Here is an 18,902-nt window from a genome sequence, read left to right as displayed (position 1 = left end):
AGAATAAAGGAGCTGTCTAATCATGTCCTGAGCTAACTGGAGAAATTAAACAAACCCCTCTCTGTAGAAAGCAAAGACCAGTATGTGGTTTCTAGACTAGTTCCAGATGTACCTTTCATACAAAGCCTGTATATCTTTTCTTATATAAGCAAGACAGGGACTTGGAACTAATGACCTCCACTTTTAACTTCTAGAATGGAACGCTGAAGATCATTGATAGGAAAAAGAATATATTTAAACTTGCACAAGGAGAATACATTGCTCCAGAGAAGATAGAGAATGTCTATATCAGAAGTGCTCCTGTAGCCCAGGTCTTTGTACATGGGGAAAGTCTGAGGGTAAGTGATGTTAGAACTGAGTATCCTGCAAGATTTCCTCCCACAATGAGTTCTGGATGAGCAGGGTACAAATGTATATATGTACAAGAGTCCTTGAACAAAATCTGTTCCTGAGAGCTGTGTTTATAGGAATATGTTCTCAGACCTACAGACTTCCCAAGTGCCAACTGGCATTTTTGCAAGCTGGGTAAAGGCTAATTACATACTCGTGTGGGATTAGTATGTCAGGTCAGCTCTGTACAGTTTGGATTCATAGAACAGTCCCCCCTGCAATGAGCAAGGACATCTTCAACTAGCTCAGGCTGTTCAGAACCCCATTCAGCCTGACCTTTAATGTTTCCAGGGATGGGGCATTTGCCACCTCTCTGGGCAACCTCTGCCACTGTTTCACCACCCTGACACTTTCAAAAAATTCCTTGTATTTAATATAAATTTACTATCTTATAGTTTAAAACCATTACCTCTTGTCTTATTTCCACAGGCCCTACTAAAAAATTGTCCCCATCTTTCTTGCAAGCTCCCTTTAAGTTTTGAATGGCCACAAAAAGGTCTTCCTGGAGCCTTCTCTTCTTCAGGCTGAACAACCCCAACTCTCTCAGCCCTTCTGCACAGCAGAAGTGTTTCGCCATTCCTTTGCCATGGAGGTGTTACCTATGCTAGCAGAGGCCAGTCTTCAATCTGTAAACTAGCCAAAAGTAATTACTGGATCATTGAGCACACCTAGCAAACTGCGTCAGTACTTCAATTATTGCTGTCACAAATCTCAGTGACTTGGAAATCCTCATGGCTACCTTTGAAACTCTGAAAATGCATGGGGATGTATATGTGACTTGTCATAGAAACACTGTCCACAAGCAAGCTCACAAAGACATTTAGTATGCCTTATCTTGGTCTCAGCCTGACTACTTCCACTTGTTTTCAGTCTTTTCTAATAGGTATAGTGGTTCCTGATGCTGAGATGCTTCCAGAATTCGCAGCAAAACTGGGAGTAAAAGGCTCCTTTGAAGAGCTCTGCAAAAACCCTGTGAGTGGCTTTGTGTTTAGTGGGCTAGAGACAGAATTTAATTCTAAGTCCAATCTTACATTGCTCTGACTTTGCTCTATTCACCTTTTTTTGGTAAATTGAACTGGTTTAATGCTGGGTGAGTCATGCAAGCAGCCTTACAGCAAAAACTAGAACTGAGTATAGGTGTCTCTTGCTTCAAGGGCTATCGCTGCTTCCATTCCAATGAGAAGATAGACATGACTTTGTAGTGGCCTTAATATAAGAAATGTTGAATGTTTAAATATGTATTCTTTCCATCCTCAGTTCTCCTTGACTGGGCAAATAGTTATGGTCTTGAGCTACAATTACAGAATGACAGCTTTACCCACTCTGCTTCTGCTATGCTTCTTCTAGGCAGTGAAGAAAGCTATTTTAGACGATTTGATCAGACTGGGAAGAGACGCTGGCCTTAAATCCTTTGAACAAGTGAGTACTTTCAAGCCTGCTTGTCACCAGCACTTGTATTGCTAACACAATGGCTGGGAGGTCTTAATTCCTGCTACTGACTGTGCCAGGAGGGGCCCTGAGGCAGCTGCCCTCGACAACTGAAGCAGTCAAACACTGGCTGCCTGTCTCTACACCAAGAGACCAGTAGCTGTGCAGGGCAACAGTAGCAGTTGCCAAGAGATAGTGTGGAGGTTCACAACAGGCTGTAGGGGCTGTTCTGGAGTTTCATCCTCTTGTGTCAGCCAAAAAACCAGTTTAGTTACTGGATCTCCTGGGACTGAATTCTTGCACTGAGCCCAAGGAAGCTGGGAAGAACTGTTGTTTGTCTTTTAATTAGGCATCATATGCTAAATTGTTTTCTTTTAATAGGTTAAAGACCTGTACATCCACACAGAGTTGTTCTCTGTAGAAAATGGACTCTTGACACCAACACTGAAGGCAAAGCGAGGAGACCTTGTTAAATTCTTCCAGAAGGAGATTGAGGCCCTCTATTCATCTGTTCAGGAATAAATGGCCAGTTTAATTTAAACTGCATGGAGTAGTTAAATCTGTGACACTACATGGCCTATGGTGAAGACAGGCTTGAGTGGAGAGGAACAGGAACTTAAATTAATTTGTTTCTAGTACCTGAGAAAAATGACTTTTGGATGAAGACAGCTATAGTATAACTGACAATTAGCAGTGTTAACATCCTGTGGGACTGAGCATCACCTGTCTAGGCAAAGCCAGAACTTTCATCTTTCTTGGATTGTGACTGAAATGCAAAAACACACAAGAGCCTCAAGCCTTTGAAAGACAGCTGTATGAACTTCTCACTGGCAAAAGCAAATCTTATTTTCCTGCTGGAACTATGAACTCCACTGTGGCTTGTTGTGGATTGATCTGCAATCAGACTGAACTCAGTATGAATTCATGCTAACGTCTGTTTAGCAAACACAAAAGTGAATTTCCTGTTCCTAGTCCTGGACCACAGGGTATAGGTTGTTTATAATGAAAATGAGTAATCTGGCAACAACTGGTTTGCAAAGTACATTTGTCTATAGCAAACAGAGTTCATTCTTTAGGACGCACTGGATCAGTTTTTGCACATTTTCAAGTGAAATGGCAGTGTTAAAGTCTTTACACTTACAAATTTGAGCCTAATAAGTGTGAAACTTTAGCTGTCAATCCTAAGGATATAGGATGCAATAAATTGAGACTGCACAATCCAGCTAAAGCCTGCGTGAATTACTTGTGGCTCTGCTGCAACCACATTGTCAGCTGCCTGGCTCTTTATGGCTAGAAGACAACTGCTGCAGAACACAAACTTGTTCCCTATGCTGTCACTGGTCAGCCACAGCTCCAGCCATATAGTGTAGTGTAGTCCAGATTTGCTCCTGTAGTCCAGCTGCTCCTCTACTTGACTTTCTTTTCCTTGTCTTCAGCACAGGCTGAGCTGAAACAGTGATTTTACCACATGAAATAAGATGTGAGATTTTCTTGTGCTAAAGCTGCTGCTTTAGAAAATTATTTAAGCAAGATGCGAACATTTTCTTACATCTTCCATCAGTCTGCTGTCTCTGCTAAGAGCTCCTCCCTGTCCCTGCAGTAGTGTGCTCTAGCAGTTCAAAAGGCAACACAGTGCTAGCGAGGATGCAACATGTGGAAGGCATATCTGTAGCTTTCCTAGGCCAGTTTTCTTTGCTGGGTACAAGAATTGTCTTCCCTGTCTTGTTCAGCTAGTGGCTGTTCCTCTCCCTCTTTAATGCTCTTGGTCAGCCATCCCAAAATGAAAGCAAGATTTATCAAAAGATCCACCCCTTGCTGTGAGGCAGCTTTAGTTTTGACTAGTGAAAACAACTGACCCAATTCTGTTTCTAGTCTGGGCCCAAAGACCTTGACATTTGCAGGTAACCATTGTGTCACTTACTGTGCTTGGCAGAAATGTGAGGCTGTAAAGGCTTCTAAGTCTCCGAAAGTGCATGTGTAACTATGTTGCTTATCTTTCCTATGCTTTCCTTAAAGCAATGTGACATGAAAACACGTGGTGGCCTAACTTTTTTCCCCAGGTGAGACTGGGGAGAAAAAAAAAAGAACCAGAGGGAAGAAGAAGTGTATCCTGATTTTGGACACAAAAATGAGCACGTCAGCTGGGGACAGTAAATCCAGTGCCACTGAGATCTGTAGAAACTCGAGGCAGAATTCTATGATGCCACCTGCTGCAGTACCTGGAAAGTACTTTTGTTGATACAATAAACAGTGATGCTTCCCTGCACAGATGGGCTTGGAGGGTGAATGGCAGTGCCTGAGCAATAAAACACATACAGCAATTCAAGCGTAAATTGGTCTTAAACTGGTCTCGTGTGCCACTTCTGCCATATGAACTACTTCCACAACATGGATCTGAAGTAAAAACAGGGGCACTTTAGGCATGTTTGCATTGACCTGGTGCAAAAATTACTTCAGGCTATTGTTTGAACACTAGAAAAAGCTACAGCAGGCTTGGAGCACTGTTGTACCTGGTGAAGATTTGAGGTAAGGATGGCTACAGGTACAATGAAGTTCAACTCTCTGCAACTTTTTTTTTGCCATGATACAAAGATTTAGTGCTAAAATAACATCCAGACTTTCCAAGTTGCTTTTAAAAGCACTCATCTGGTCTCCAGTACAGAGATGCACATATGCTGAATAATGAGATATCATAACTAAGACATGATTCACGTAAGGCAGATACTTAATATGAACATTGACAAGCATTTGTTTAGTTAAATTGGAAACAACTCCTATGCCCTACATCAGGAATTCAACTGCCTGATTTTGGCTCTGAAATCGTATCAGAGTTGCATTCCAAAACCAAATTTATTTTTTCTTTCAACCTCTATGAAACAACTGCTCTGCCTGCAACTTAGTAATTCCTGGCTAGTCTCTTCTTTTCCTGATGCAGGCAGGAAGTGTTCAAAGGGAAATACTGGCTCTTCATTCATAATTTGGTTTTAATGAGGGTCCTTATTGCAATCCTTGCTCTCAAGACAACACTGGAATACTTCTCTAATGCTACAGAGAAGTCAATTGTAAAAGCTGTATCACTGGCTTCCTAGCATGGGGAGTTCTGTTTTTCCCTCCTGGTCACTTGGTCAAATTCAGGAACAAGAGATGCTTAGCTGCCAGCTTCCTCTGCTGGAAGAGAAGCTTCTTTTTGTAATCTTTGGTTCTACAGCCACTGATCAGAAACTACTACAGTTGAGACTATAAGTATTCCAGGTAGTTCGGAGGTTTTTGTGTTAATTTGTACTCACATTCCAAAATAGTTACATCCTTGCAAGTAAGGAAACTACAAGTATGATACACTCCAATACCTCTAAAGAAGCCTGCTTCTAGAAAGTAAGTACTTTGTTTTCACAAGAGGCAAATCACCTGCTTCCAAACTACTAAAACTGAACACTAACTCCCTTGCCACAGCTCAGAAACAGGCTAGGAGTAGGGGTTCACGATCCACACTAATGCACAGCTGGAGGGGACAAAAAACCTGATTTCTGTTAGAGATAGCATCTGAGTAGGAGCATACAAGAGTAATGCTGGCTTGGGGTATGTAGGCATTTCTGTACACGCTTTATATTGTTTAAGAAATGCTCATCTGCCTGAGACAACTCATGCAGGTGGAGGTAAACCAGGTGTTTGCTTAAAACAGTAATTTTCAAAACCTCTCAACCTGGCTGACATGTACCTCTACACCATGAGAGAACAAAACCACCTGCTGCATTTTGGAGACATTTAAAAACACTTGAGCTGGTACAAGTTACTCCAATTTAAGGTCTTCCTTCTAATAATCCATACTAGATGCTAAATGAAAATTATTTAAAAAGGCTGTTAACAGCTAGTAGCAAATAGACTCACAAAAATTTTCATTCTTGGCTACTGCTTCCTTTCACTCTAAAATGGATCGAGATCTCTTGCGTACAGACTAAGATTTCAGAGGGAGCAGACAGTGCTAGCTGTAGTTTTTGCCATTAAAAGCACAGAATACTCCTATTGCAACAGCTGAAATCTTTTTAACCTTTAAAAACAACTTACAAGGTTAAATCTTTACTTCCCAGTCAGTTCACGCTCCCATGCATATAAACTAGTTCTTCTAGGTCTAAGAACAACTGAACCCACAAGTGAATACGAATGTATCATTTATTTGAAGTGGACAATTGACATCATTAAAAGTCACAGGTAACAAATTTTATCTGGAATTTGAATCAGGTGTTTATTTTAAGATTTTCAGGGGCAGCTTCAGAGAAATACAAAAGATAAGCAGCACGCATAACAATCAGATGCGGCTGAGGAAAAAAACCTAAAATCTGAATGCTCAGAATGCAATTCAAACAGAAAAGAACAATCCTGACTTGTGATGAAAAAGATGCATCTTGAAGGCAATCCACTGAATGGCTTCTTCAATTATGTATTGTTTAAAAAGTATGCAAACCATGGCACAGGCATATACAACCCTTTCAGCTGTGAGGAAAAGAAAACCTCATCCTAACATATTCATTGCATAAGTCTAAAGTAATATACAGAAAATTTCAAGTAAAGGATTGTGGTCTGAAGTAAAAATTCCATTTCATATTTTAAAAAATTAGAAGGCTATTTGCTTTTCTTTTCTCCATCCACTGGTTGATCCGTTTCAGAGTCATACTGGCATTTTTCCACACACTTCCTAGGGAACCAGCCTCGTTCTCTTATTCCACCTTAAGACATGAAAAGTTGCATTAACTTAGAACAAAACATGACCCACTACTGAGGAAAAACACAGGACTGCAAGAGACATCAAGCATTTACATAAGTTACTTTCTTCTACAAGGCAGAACATCTAAGTAATTTCTAACATCATTGCCTGGGGATGCATGGATTTTCTCCAACTACTTAAAATGTTTTCAGACATCTCCAAAGTTTTGCAGTGCTCTACCTTCCTTGAGAAAATTCCTCCTCATACCTCTTTCTGTCTAAAAATCAGGTTTACAATTCCTTTTTCTACACGCCAGGGACACAGGAAACAGATAAACTTGTTTACCACTGACTTTCACACAGCTGATGACCATTTGTACATACCCTGACTGTCTCCCATTTCCCACTCCTCTCCAGGTAAACCATCCCAATTCTCTTGGCTTTTCCTTGTAAGTCACATTTTCTATTATTCTAATTATTCTCATTGTTTTCCTCTCAACCCTTTACAGTTGATCTTCCTCTTTCTTGAGATGCAGTAACTGCTTTTACTGGTTAGGAGTATTTCAGCAGAGTCTCTGCCAGTGCTGAGAAGGATGGAAGGTTTCCTTCACACATCTGGGAAGCTGTATGCTTTTTTCTTTTCTGAAAGTGTTGGCTCATCTTAAGATTATGATTGAGTCTTTTTCCCACAGAAGAACTGCTACTTAATCATTCATTCTGCCATCTTGCTGTAGTGCAACTTTTTATTCCTGCTTATTTATAGCATTTTACTATACATTCCTAACAAAACACATCCTATTTTTGAAGTCTAGTCTGATCCAGTCTCTCAGTGTTCACCAAGTTCCCCATTCAGGCCACATTTTACCTGATTTAAAAAACCCCCAACATTCAGTAGAACAGATATGTCCTGCTAATCTTCACAATAAGCAATGCAATACAAACTGCTGCCGTGTTCATTTATATCTGATGTCTGAAGGAGTTTATTGGAGTGAGCTGCCAGGGCACTTCCAGCCCATGAAGGTTTCAGACCTCCCATGAAAAGCATGGGCTCTTTCAGTGTAGTGACTGCTGGCAGCCTCACTTGTGCAAATATGAAATGCAAATGCAATGAATTAACAATTGTTTGGAAGAAACAACAGAATCCAACACACTCTTTGGCAGGTAGAATTTTAGTTCAGTCCAAAGCAAGAGGTCTGAAGTGAAAAATGAAAAAGCTTCAATGCAGGTAGCTGTGATGCTGACCCTCTGCAGATCAGCAGGAATCTTTAACATCTTCAACACCCACAGTTAGTTTTATAAATGCATAATAAAGTCTCTGGAAATTATTCCAAACCAAAGATATAACGTCTCCTGGTTTTATAAGATACACAAAGATTAATCTCTACACTTACATAGGGTGTGTAGGTAGGAAGCCTGGATGTGTTTATGACAGATCACCATTTAAACATCAAAGAAATGAATCACCCTTAACCTCTTTAGAGTCTAAAAGTCTAACTTTTTCTTAGAATATGAAGTGTTCCCCTCCCCACTCAACTTTCAATAAACTACTAAATGAGTGTTGTCAGTCTGACAGAGTCATTTAATGTTTATCAAAACTGGGAAGTCTATTAGATGTAAAGAATAAAAACTGTGGAGTGTGGAGAGAAGCTAATGCCACTAAGGTCACCATTCTACATTTTGAGAAGTGAACATATAATACTGGCCACACTTCTAGACAGCTATAAAATGGATTTGCAATTTTCAACAGAAAAAGTGAAATTAACTGCTCCATACCATCAGCAGCTGAGATGAGAATCTTCTCACCATACATCCAGTGTCTGGAGAAAGAAGCATAACAGGTAATTAGATGCCAGAACTCATCTCAATATTTCTTTTAACCAAACATAAAGGTGTGGAGCCACTAACTTTAAGCCTCTGGTGGCTAAAATCAGATCCCCTTTACTCAGTGCAATTCTAGGTTCTTCAGTGCACGGTGTTGTGAAGAATGTTTTAACACCTTTAGTCACAGGGCAGCAGACACCACTGTAATCTTCTATGGCTCGATACCGCACCTACAGATTGGAACAGAACACAGCAGTTTGTTGTTTGTAGGAGTTATGGCCTTGCTGCTAAGTTTCACACCAAAAAATTCAATTCAAGCATACCACAGATTTGAGCATAATGACAACAGCTGTCAAAGGGACTCTAAATTGTAAATTAACTGCTTAACAATGAAGCACAGTCATCTTTATTATCATGTTTCTTCCCATCTGGAAACTAAGAAGCAAATGTGAAGAATAAATGCCAAGTTTAATTAAGCAGAGATTGCTATACATTGTTTATGTGGATTAATTACATTTACTTATACTCAAATTTCAACATAATTTCAGACCAAACTTCACAAATACTTACACTTCTTACTCGCTTGTCTGCTTTCTGTTTCAGTTGCTCTATCTATAAATGATTATAAATAGAAATTTAGGCAGCATTCAACACAAAATGAAGCCAGGTATTGAAACCATTCAACAAACACAGGAAATACCATTAGCAGTTTGAAGCATAACTTTAGTGTATCAAAAATGGGAGAACATTTAACAGAACTTCTGTACATGTATTTCAAGACAGTTTATTTTAGTTATTTAAAAAGCTGGCCTATTATTGCAAAGGAAAGAGGACAATTGGATAGTGGGGAGAATCAACTTGAGATACCATCGAGGACCAGTTACCGTCAAACTGTATTGGTGACATCCATCTCTAACTGGCCAGTCCAGGCCATCTCCCTCAGGAATCCCAGACCATGTAAACACTTGCCTGAAGTTCTTCCATTTACTTCCCATATCATAGGGAAAGATAAAGGTCTCACCCGTTTGGTAGTACTGGATTCTGTCTTTGGCCTGGAAAATAATTAAGAAATGCAGTACATAAAAACACCCTACAAACTGCAGTCAAGCAGCTAATACTAAGAAGGCCAGGTCGTAAGCTCTGTATGGGTCCATGGGACCTAAAGGCAAATATTTTCAGGCAAGCACAGTGAACCCCTGCTATACCAACCCAGGCTTTAAAAACTACTGAAAACAATAATTCAGAAGTAAGTCTGGTTTGGGTGTCCCCATCCCTGTCACTCCTCATTTACTCTTTAACAACAGAGTCCACTGACTACACTGATCTTTCACTCCATGCTCTGATCTTATTTTATGGCTTTTTTTTTTAGGGACTAATGTCTGACTACTTCTCAGTTACATACAAAAGCTTTCACAGCTCAGAATTCTTTGATTAATGATCATAATCATGACTCAACATTACTAGTGCCAATTCCTCCTCTAAGAATGCACACACAGCATGATCTGAATCGCCCACATTCCATAGTCATGAACTTTACATTCTCACAGTTCTGATGACATCTAGTGGAGCAGCCACAGAGCAGTGTTCTCTGTTGCAATAATGCCATTTTATTAAATGTTCATGTATTACAGTCCATGCTCAGCTTTCAGAAGGGACATATTAGCAGCCTGTGTTTTATGGTAAATGTTTTAACATATTATTCCAAATTCTACAACATAGTGATAACAGGGATTTCTTTCATTTATGTTCCATTATCCCAATTTTCAAAGGTCTAACAGGACTTGGATCCAGCCATATTCTCTGCAAAGAGCTGACATTACAATACTTTAAGTACTTATACACAGTCAAAATTCTCATGCTAATTTTGGCACACAAAATAAAAGAAAGACAAGACATTAGTGAAATGTTTGTGGACTTACACAAAAAACCCAGGCAGCACTAAACTAATTTCTAAATATTGAGCCAGTTTTGCTTCCTCTAAACTTATAGTTACTGCTGCTTGACTACATTGCTCCTGAAAAATCCTGTGAAAACCCCTATAAAGATAAGGAAATCTAAGAGAAATTTAAAGGAGAGAAGACTAAGTATTTCCTAGTACTTCTTTAAAATCAAGGAATATTTTCCCAAATCAAGGAAAAACCTCCCTTACAATCCAAAGTAAGAAATGGGAAAAACCATGAGTCAAAAGATGCCACTTTGAATGATTCAGTGAGGTGAACAATTAAAGGTACAGACAGGTATAATGACAAAGCTCAAGTTTCAGATGAAAACACCTACATATTTCAAGTAGACAAGCAGAGTCTCTTCAAAGCAAATATTATTCTATGTTCAGCAAACTCCTCCAAAACAAAAGAAAAATCTATGCATTTGTATGATTTCTCATCTCTTTCAGTGAATTTCAGATATAGTAAGGGAAAAGCTTGTTGTAGGTGTTAAGTCAGTGGTGAACTGAAACAACATCTTTGGTTTTAATCCATAGATGAAACAAAAAAATTATAAATACAAAAAATAAACTTTGTAACAGTACAAGAATACTGAAATAGAAGCTTACCTTTTCTTCAATCCAGGATTCGATTGAAGTTTTATTTGTCAAAATTACTTTCATCTGAAATAAAAGTGTTAGGTGAAATTAGGATTTATTTTCTGCAGGAATACATCAGCTATGCAAAGAAAGCTTCATTTAACAAACTAAATTTGTTTTAAAGAACAAAGCAACCTTTATAGACTTAACTGAAACTAAACTTAACTATAAACTAAACTGAATATGTTAGAAGCTAACCCTCAGCAGAGATACATGCTCTAGAATTACATACTTAAGACAGTATCAGCCAGCACTGCACTTTATGCTTAAAATGTGTCTTTTTGTTTCCTTCCAAATATCTCCAACGTTTTAAGAAATGTATCAGGCACATTTATACCTCTTTTCAGGGACAGGGCAAGTGTCTTGCCTTTTTCAGGAAGTTTATAAAACCCATCTCATGTTTTCTTAGTTTATTAGATTTTCACATCCAAGTCCTCCCATGAAAAATAATGAAAAAAACCTTAAACTGTGGTAACAGAAAAACTGGGACAAAGCTACATAAATCCCTGGAAAAGTTATACAGCAACATAAGCTCTGAACAACTGTTCTTATCTCAATCCTGAATTCTGTTTTTGCTCCACAAGCATGCAAAACTTACAGTTTTTAACTTCTTTGTAACAGTCATAGACTTACCTGGATAATAAACAGCATACCAACAGCAATAGTTGTTCCTAATGCCAGTCCTAAGGCAAATAAAGATGCAGCAAATGCAGACAGTCCAAAGGGAATAATGGGACGAGGGTCTCTTTTGGCTGCACTCATGTCAATCTTCACAGAACTCCACCCAAAAGATATCTGCAAAGAGAAAAATACCATTCAGCTCTAGAACTTTCCAAGTGCTGAAACAAAGCAAGTTATCTACAAAAAAATCTGTCTCTGGAGGTAAGTGTCCAACATCTGACAGGTTTATAATGCAAGCAGAAAAACTGAAAAAAAAAAAGTATTCAAAAGACTTCTCTTTTGTCTTCAGAAGTTTGTTTCTCGCAAGATGGAAAGTGAAACCATAATCATTATCTTGTAAGCTCCACAGGCCCAAATATCAGCAAAAAAATCTGGCTTCAGGTATGTTAATAAAAACACATTCATCAGTGTCAGATGGACAATGTTTGCATAGAACAGTCCCCATTTTCTGTGGAAATGCTGCAGGCTTTTCTCTGAAAGCTTTGCAGACACCACTTCTCAACATTATCACTCTGCAAACACAACTCAGCTGCTACAAATACAACTTCATCTGTTCCACTCAGCTGATGTTATCAAGGTCTTCATTGCAACCACAAAGGCTGAAATCAAACCTTATAATCTTAACCATGGATCTGAGATAAGGGGTGTATTCCAGAACAAGCTTTGCTCATTGTTGCTACAATTAAAGCTTTCCAGTTTAAAAAAAAACCCCAAAGCTAGCATATTTAATTTTAGTCCCAAAAATAATGTACTTTTTTTTTCCTTGAAGAAATGGACACAATTCTAAAAAAGTGGCCAGTGAAAGAAAATAAATAGGATATAACTTGAGTGTTGGAAATAAATAGCAGCTGGTTTCTGTGCCAGCCAAAACACAGCCTGTCTCTCTTTACATAAAGTGCTACTTCAGAAACTGTCTTCAATGTAAAGCACTAGGAAACTCCCTGTGATTATGAGAAGCAACAAGGGAAAAAAAAGAATGAAAATAAAAACAACTTTCTCTGAATCCTCCTCCATTAACATACATACTTCTTACAGGTACAGAGCAGAACTGGGAGTGCATGTGGAAAGAATAACAAGGAATTTCACATGCTTCTCAGAAAACTAAATTTTCTCATACTTCCAGAGGTAAGATTATGCACATGACTTAAATAATATTTTGAGCATTTTGTTATGTTTTCTTACTCTGTTGTAAAGCTGAGTGTACATTGTCATAATAAATATGAAAGAAGCGTGAATGCATCCCAGTGGAGCTAAGAGGAGAAACAGAGTGAAAGATGCATGATTCTGGTATCCACAACAGTTGTTGATCCAGGGACAGTGGTGATCCATCTTCATGACACACCTGTGAATGATAAATATTGATTAATATAAAGGACACGTATGATGTTTCCCAAAAAACTCAAAGGATGTCTGACTTTCTACTTCTCAGCCTACATTCTTTCATTTGAACCCACCAATTTCTGACATTTCAACACAGTTGTTTCTTTTTAGCTGCAACTCAGAATTATATTTCCATGTTGTAGAATGAAACAAAGCAAATTAAAAGTGCTTCCAGGTCCTACCTTCCCTAGTTATCTGTCCTCCTATTTACTCAAACTTACCAGTTGCTAATAAACACCATAGTAACAGAGCCTGGAGACAGAGCCATAGAATGGGACTTGTAAGAGCTATGATGACAATAATTAAGCACTACTGTTAATGGCAGTTTTTAAAAATAAGAATACCAGGAAAATAAAGGAAATCTCAAATTTCTTGTGAACTACTTGCAGAAAGAATATTTGAAGTTACACAGAAGTGTGATAACGCCTCTTTCTAAACCCTCTGAAAGCCTTCTCAATCGTTATGTATTGACCTTACACCACTGAAAATCTTTTTCAAAATACATTTAACAAGTGTAAACACCCTAGAGACACTCTTGTATTCAATATAAATATAAAGCCCATTTTTTTGTGCAGCTTACAGATGCAAAAAAACCCCACCTGATTAAAGATTTGTTCACATCACAAATTACCTTGACATTGTAAAAATCTAAGTGACCACCTAAGTGATCACTCCTCAGAGTAAAGATTGTCACTCAAGGAAAAGAGTCATTAATTTTAAATCTGGGGATGATGTAGCCAAACTACAGCACTGCTCTGGAGTTTCAGTTTCCTAGAAAAACACTGACTGCACATCCTGGGTTTATAGAAATAACAAATGAATGTGTATGTTGCAATATCCTTTCACCATGTTCTCTTAAGAGTCCTTCAGAGGACGACCTGCCTGGACTGCAGACAGCTGAAGTGCCTTGATTTCTTCAAGATACACTAAATTCCAGTAACAGCTATTTATAAGAAAGTATCCTTCATATCAGAACAAGTGTGTTGGAAGATAACAAGGTGCAAACTTCTTAAGTTGACCCAAAAGGCTTATTACTCACTTAACATGCCAACTCCCCTCAAAAACTTGCTTTGGTGAAGAGTGAAAAAACAGTCCAAAATTTCCACTCAAATCAACATTTAATCTTTGGAAAGATGACAGAACAGGTATTTCTACTCTCTAAGCAGGTCAATGTTTGGACTAAAAATTTTAAAAAGACTTCAGAAGATTTTTAGGTATTTTCACAGGCTCACATCTTGGAAGCAGGACTGCAATGTTTTGTTAGTACCATCAAGAAGTTCTGAAGAGATACTGATTTCAAACTATAAAGAAAATGTTAAAGATAGTAATTTCTTTTTAAACTAAAGCACAGCAAAACTGTATAGAAATCATGCAACTAGAAAGTGGAAATACTTGAAAGGGCTGTAGTGTTCCTATGGAAGCTTTTTAAAAAAGCACAATGCAAGTGCTGGGAGAACAAATTATAGTAATAACCCATCATTAGGTCTGAGGCTGCTCTAATATGGACTTTAAACAATTGTAAAGAGAAACAGTACCTGTTACACTTTCGACAGTGATGTGAACGAGGTGCCTTGTAAGACTGACACACTTTACAGTATTGGAGATACATGCAATCCTGAGATTTTTCCTTTAAACAGAAGAATAGGAGTGTTAGATGTATACATAACTCCTCTGGCAAAGTTTATCTTGGCATTTTCCTAACCTAAGCAGCTTTGATTTCTTCTGACAGGGTGTGTTTCATAGCCCAACCCTATTTAACGGCAGGCATCAAAGAGAGGAAAAAACAAAATTAAATAATCTCCTAGCTAATCTCTTACCTATCAACACAGCCATCTCCCACTGTTGAAAGTGCTGGTTGCTAAAACAAATAAACAGTTCTTCTGTCAGGAAGAGGAACTGTACAAGCAGGGTTTCATAGTGAAGTTCTGAGAGTAAAAGCATGTGGCCTTCTAATTAAAAAAAAAAAAAAAAAATTCCTGAACACATTTTGTCTGCATTTTACACTGTAAACCACACTGCTAAGATACAGCACTGGCAAACACTTATGTTCAACTCTCTTACAATCTCTTTTACACACACACACACACACACACCAACTACAGCAAGATGAGAGACAGAGATACTTGTAGACAGCAAGTAGGGGCCAACATCTTCCACTCAGGAAGTGGAGTATCCACCCAGCTGTCCTACTAAGATGATTATCAGGATCCTCTTCTGCCCAGACTCTGTCCTGAGTAATATTCCACAATTAGAAAGGTGACCAGTACTAAACTTTGTATCATGCCACTGGAACACAAACTCTGGGCAGCTGCCCTGAGATACTGAACCTGTATCATTCTTGACTATGACTTTTCCAAGAGATTACTGAAGCACAGGAAATACAAATTTCTATCTTGTACTGTGCTAAGCAGAAGGTAACCATATAATTTTCCGGCTTGCATAAAACAAAACCAAAATCTTCTAAATTAATTTCTTCTAATTGTTACTGCTAGCAGCAAAATCTCCAAAACAGGTGTCCACAGGAGCATGCAGGTAACCGTGAGGTTCTCATTCCCAGCTAACAGTGCCTGTTTCCTGCTGCTTTGCTTTGAGAAGCCCGTATGAAACACAGCAACTGCTGCCAGCCAAGCACCATTACCAGACCCCTAACAGCACAGGGAGGGGATGGAGAAGGGCAGCAGAACAGATCAACAGAGCCTTGGAGAAGCAGCAAAAGGATGTAACTTAGGCAAGCAGGATGCCAGCTCAGCGCTGCAAGGCTGACAAAGCAGGAGTCATGGAAATCAACAGTGTTGTCCTCACTCAAGAACTGCGGTCAAGGAACTGTCACCTAAAATATTACAACACTGGCCACTGAAGACCACCACAGAAAACCCCAAAAAGCCACATAAGGACTTCCGAGAAGGAATGTCACTATGTTAGGTAAAGCATTACATACACATTACATATAGTTATACATTAAGTAAGCAGGGATAGCTAATGAATGTGTAATCAGTGTGGGTGATAAAAACTCTGTTTACCCAACGCTCGGCACACTCGATTAGAGAAAGGATACTTCAAGTGTCCAGCGTGCTGCTTTCTAATACTAAAACTGTGTTAGAAAGTTTCTGTCTGTCCGATTTCGGTATCAGGAGCAAGCTGGGGCATACTGGAAACTCTGGAAGCGGCAGCAGCAAAGCGGGGAGAGGCAAAGGAAAGATTTCGGAACCAGATAAGGAGGAAGGAGTGGCCTGAGAGCGTGGAGCGTTTTTGGGAGACAGAGGACAAACGGCGGCACCAGAAGACACGCGATTTCTACTGTCCTGACCGCGGGGGCGGTCGGCCCGGCCCCAGGGCTGCCCGCCGGTCCTCCGCGCGGCCCTGGGATGAGACGGTCGCAAGGCAGCGCTTACCGGCGTCCACCCCAGCGGGACGTACCCGGGGCCCACAAACATGGCGCTGAAGTAGTTGTAGAGGATCATGACGGTCCAGTTGAGCAGCATCACGAAGTTAACGCTTCCCCCGGCCGTGTCCAAGGGCCAGTACCAGAGCGCGGCGTCGGCCATGGCGGTGGCGGAGCACACGGCCACCACGGCCAGCGCCACCGCCGGGCCCCAGTGGCACAGGCGCCGCGCCCGCTGCAGCGCGCCCGGCCCCACCATCGCCGCTACCGCCGCCCGACCGCTGCCGCCCCGCCGCCGCCGTGCATGGCTCCCGCCGGCTGCCGAGTGCGAGAGCGGGAAGGGAAAAGGGAAGGGACTGGGAAGAGGAGGGGAGGGAAGGGAGTGGGAAGGGGAGGGGCGGGGGCGGGGCCCGCCCTGCCAGCGCCCGCCCGCGGTCCGTTTGCAATATGGGCCCCCCGGGAAACAGCGGCTCTCCGGTAGTGCCGCAGCCGCGTTCCTCCGCCCCTGTAGGTTACGAGGCGGGGCGTGAGGGGCTGCGGAGCGGGAGTGACCCGTCGCTGCCGCCTCTCCTCGGTACCTGCGGTGCAGGGCGATTCCGCGCGCCAAGGCCGCCTAGGGGTTGTCGGGACGGCCACGAGGGGCCGGGCCGTGCCGGTTAAAGCACCTGAGTTTCGCCGGAACCTGTGGCGAGGCGCCCGGGGGCGGGGTGGGGGACGCGTTTTGGGGTGGCAGAACACGGAAGCACCGCCGTCCGGAGCGGGGCCCCCGGCACCGGCAGCGCCGTCGCCGCGATGTCCTCCGACTTCGAGAGCTACGAGCAGGACTTCGCCGTGCTCACGGCAGAGATCACGGGCCGCATCGGGAAGGTGCCGAAGCTGGTAGGAGGTGAGCGGCTGCTCTGCGACCCCGCGGCGCTCGCTCCGCAGGCCCGGCCGGCTCGTCTGTGAGAGCCGCTCCAGCTCCCAGCGATGAGCGCGCGGGGCGGTGGCGGGAGGGGCCGGCGTGCTTTCCTGAGGTCTCAGCGTCTCCTCGCTCCTTACGCAGCAGAGTCACCTCCCTGCCCTGGGTCTGTCCCAGCGGCGAGTTGTCTCTCGCAATGTGTTAGGCATACTCTGACAGAATAGTTGTTTGCTGGTCACCTGTAGGGATCAGCTCTTCCCTTCTGCCCTGCACTGTGGCCACGCGAAGTTACGCCAGTGCACCTGCAGGGCTGGGCAGAGCTGGGGGAGATGTTCCCTGTGCCGGCATTGCTGCTGCATCCTCTTTATTGTGATCATGCCACAATATCACTAATGGAAATCAAGTCTTTCTCCTGTGGCACAGACAGATTTTGTGCATGACTTAATCTGAATCAGTATTTTTGCTGCCTAGTGTTCATACATTTGATTTGGATAATTGACTGTGGTGACTCACATGCAAGAGCAGATGCAAAGAAATCAGTGTTTATTTACTTTAATGTGTTTGTCAGTAGCCTGCAGCGTTCACGGTCTAATTCATAATGTATCCCTGCAGTAGAGTCAATATTGTCTGTAAGAGTAGAAAGATAAAAATTATAATCTCATTAATCAGCCCATCTGAATCTTCCAGCACATAGGAATTGGTGCCCCAGTACAGGCCTCTGAGTGTGAGATGGAGGGAAGCTGACATTCGTGGTTTTCTCCTCTGTTTCTCTTGTAGCTCAGCTTAATGCCTCTTCTGTTTCCAGCTCATTTAGTACTTCTGCCTCTGCTTCTTATGCATATTTCCAGAAGGTTTGGGATACTTAACCATAGGAGTGGATAGTGTATAAGAAGGAAATAAACACATGCTAATGCTGTACTTTTCCATATGACTAAAGGAAAAGGTATCGTGCATTCAGGACCAAAGAATAACATCCTACTTTTAGAGTGGGAAATGCATCATGAAGTGATGAAGTAGTGACTCTAAACAGGATTTGAGGTAGGTGGTCAATTAAAATGTGCCATCTCAGGGGATTTTAAATAAAAATCTTTCTGATTCTGGAAAGTTATGTCCAATTCTAATCTTAGCAAGTTAGAAAGTCTTCTGAAAAATTAAGGTTCAGTTCCATGGTTAAAAGAAACTGTCTTTTCTTTGGTTTAACAAAGGTGTTTTACTCTTGATTTTAACAGCAAGGGCACAGGGAGATAATTCAGTCAGAAGCTGCAGCTGAGATAGAAAGATTTGTCTGTTTTGTATCGGAAACTTACAAAACGGAGAAGAGAGAGAATCAGAGTTCCTGTGATTGAATTTTAGAACTGGTCTAATTTAATCTGCTCAGAAATTATATTTAACCTGTAAATGGGCACTGGAGCAATTTACTGAGAGGATGCAGGGAATCCCTCACAAAGGCTTCTTCACTTTTGAACAGTAAATTGAAGGACTTCTGGTAGGAACAGGGAAACATAAATACACTACTGGCTCATCTTCTGAAAATCAATAGTGCTAGACTTACTTATAGGAAAAGAGAGATTTAATTCCCTAATTGTAAAGATTAGAGATTCGAGTTCCTAATTGTATAGATTTTGGAAGTCATCAGAGTC

At 41.1% G+C, this 18,902-nt stretch overlaps 3 protein-coding genes across 9 annotated transcripts in view; 2 read left to right on the top strand and 1 right to left on the bottom strand.

Moving 5' to 3' along the window:
* The window catches only part of ACSL5 (acyl-CoA synthetase long chain family member 5), a 31,262-nt gene extending 27,123 nt beyond the window's left edge, over positions 1-4,139 (top strand). For all 3 annotated transcript variants that reach the window (XM_032116797.1, XM_032116798.1, XM_032116799.1), the window contains 4 exons: positions 195-338; positions 1,261-1,362; positions 1,738-1,809; positions 2,200-4,139. In XM_032116797.1, the coding sequence (XP_031972688.1) occupies positions 195-338; positions 1,261-1,362; positions 1,738-1,809; positions 2,200-2,340 (459 nt within the window). In that variant the 3' untranslated portion in view covers positions 2,341-4,139. The remainder of the gene's footprint in view (positions 1-194; positions 339-1,260; positions 1,363-1,737; positions 1,810-2,199) is intronic.
* Positions 4,140-5,967: 1,828 nt separating this feature from the next.
* ZDHHC6 (zinc finger DHHC-type palmitoyltransferase 6) lies at positions 5,968-16,727 on the bottom strand. 2 transcript variants are annotated; one of them, XM_032116801.1, is made up of 10 exons: positions 16,372-16,727; positions 14,515-14,606; positions 12,782-12,941; positions 11,552-11,713; positions 10,889-10,942; positions 9,222-9,389; positions 8,908-8,949; positions 8,422-8,567; positions 8,290-8,333; positions 5,968-6,539 (listed from the first exon to the last, which is right to left on the bottom strand). In XM_032116801.1, exons 1-10 carry the CDS (start codon positions 16,618-16,620, stop codon positions 6,436-6,438), a joined length of 1,221 nt encoding a protein of 406 aa, XP_031972692.1. In that variant the 5' UTR covers positions 16,621-16,727; the 3' UTR covers positions 5,968-6,435. The 2 variants fall into 2 exon arrangements, with proteins under 2 accessions (XP_031972692.1, XP_031972693.1); XM_032116802.1 differs by lacking the exon at positions 8,908-8,949.
* Positions 16,728-17,054: 327 nt separating this feature from the next.
* VTI1A (vesicle transport through interaction with t-SNAREs 1A) overlaps positions 17,055-18,902 on the top strand; it is a 260,912-nt gene continuing 259,064 nt past the window's right edge. For all 4 annotated transcript variants that reach the window (XM_032116804.1, XM_032116803.1, XM_032116806.1 and 1 more), the window contains exon 1: positions 17,055-17,247. In XM_032116804.1, coding sequence (XP_031972695.1) covers positions 17,154-17,247 — 94 coding nt within the window. In that variant the 5' untranslated portion in view covers positions 17,055-17,153. The remainder of the gene's footprint in view (positions 17,248-18,902) is intronic.

The sequence above is a fragment of the Corvus moneduloides genome, chromosome 8 (assembly GCF_009650955.1).
Source record: "Corvus moneduloides isolate bCorMon1 chromosome 8, bCorMon1.pri, whole genome shotgun sequence".
NCBI classification, from domain to species: Eukaryota; Metazoa; Chordata; class Aves; order Passeriformes; family Corvidae; genus Corvus; species Corvus moneduloides.
Note: the sequence above shows the minus strand (reverse complement) of the source record. Positions and strands in the feature narration are given on the sequence as shown.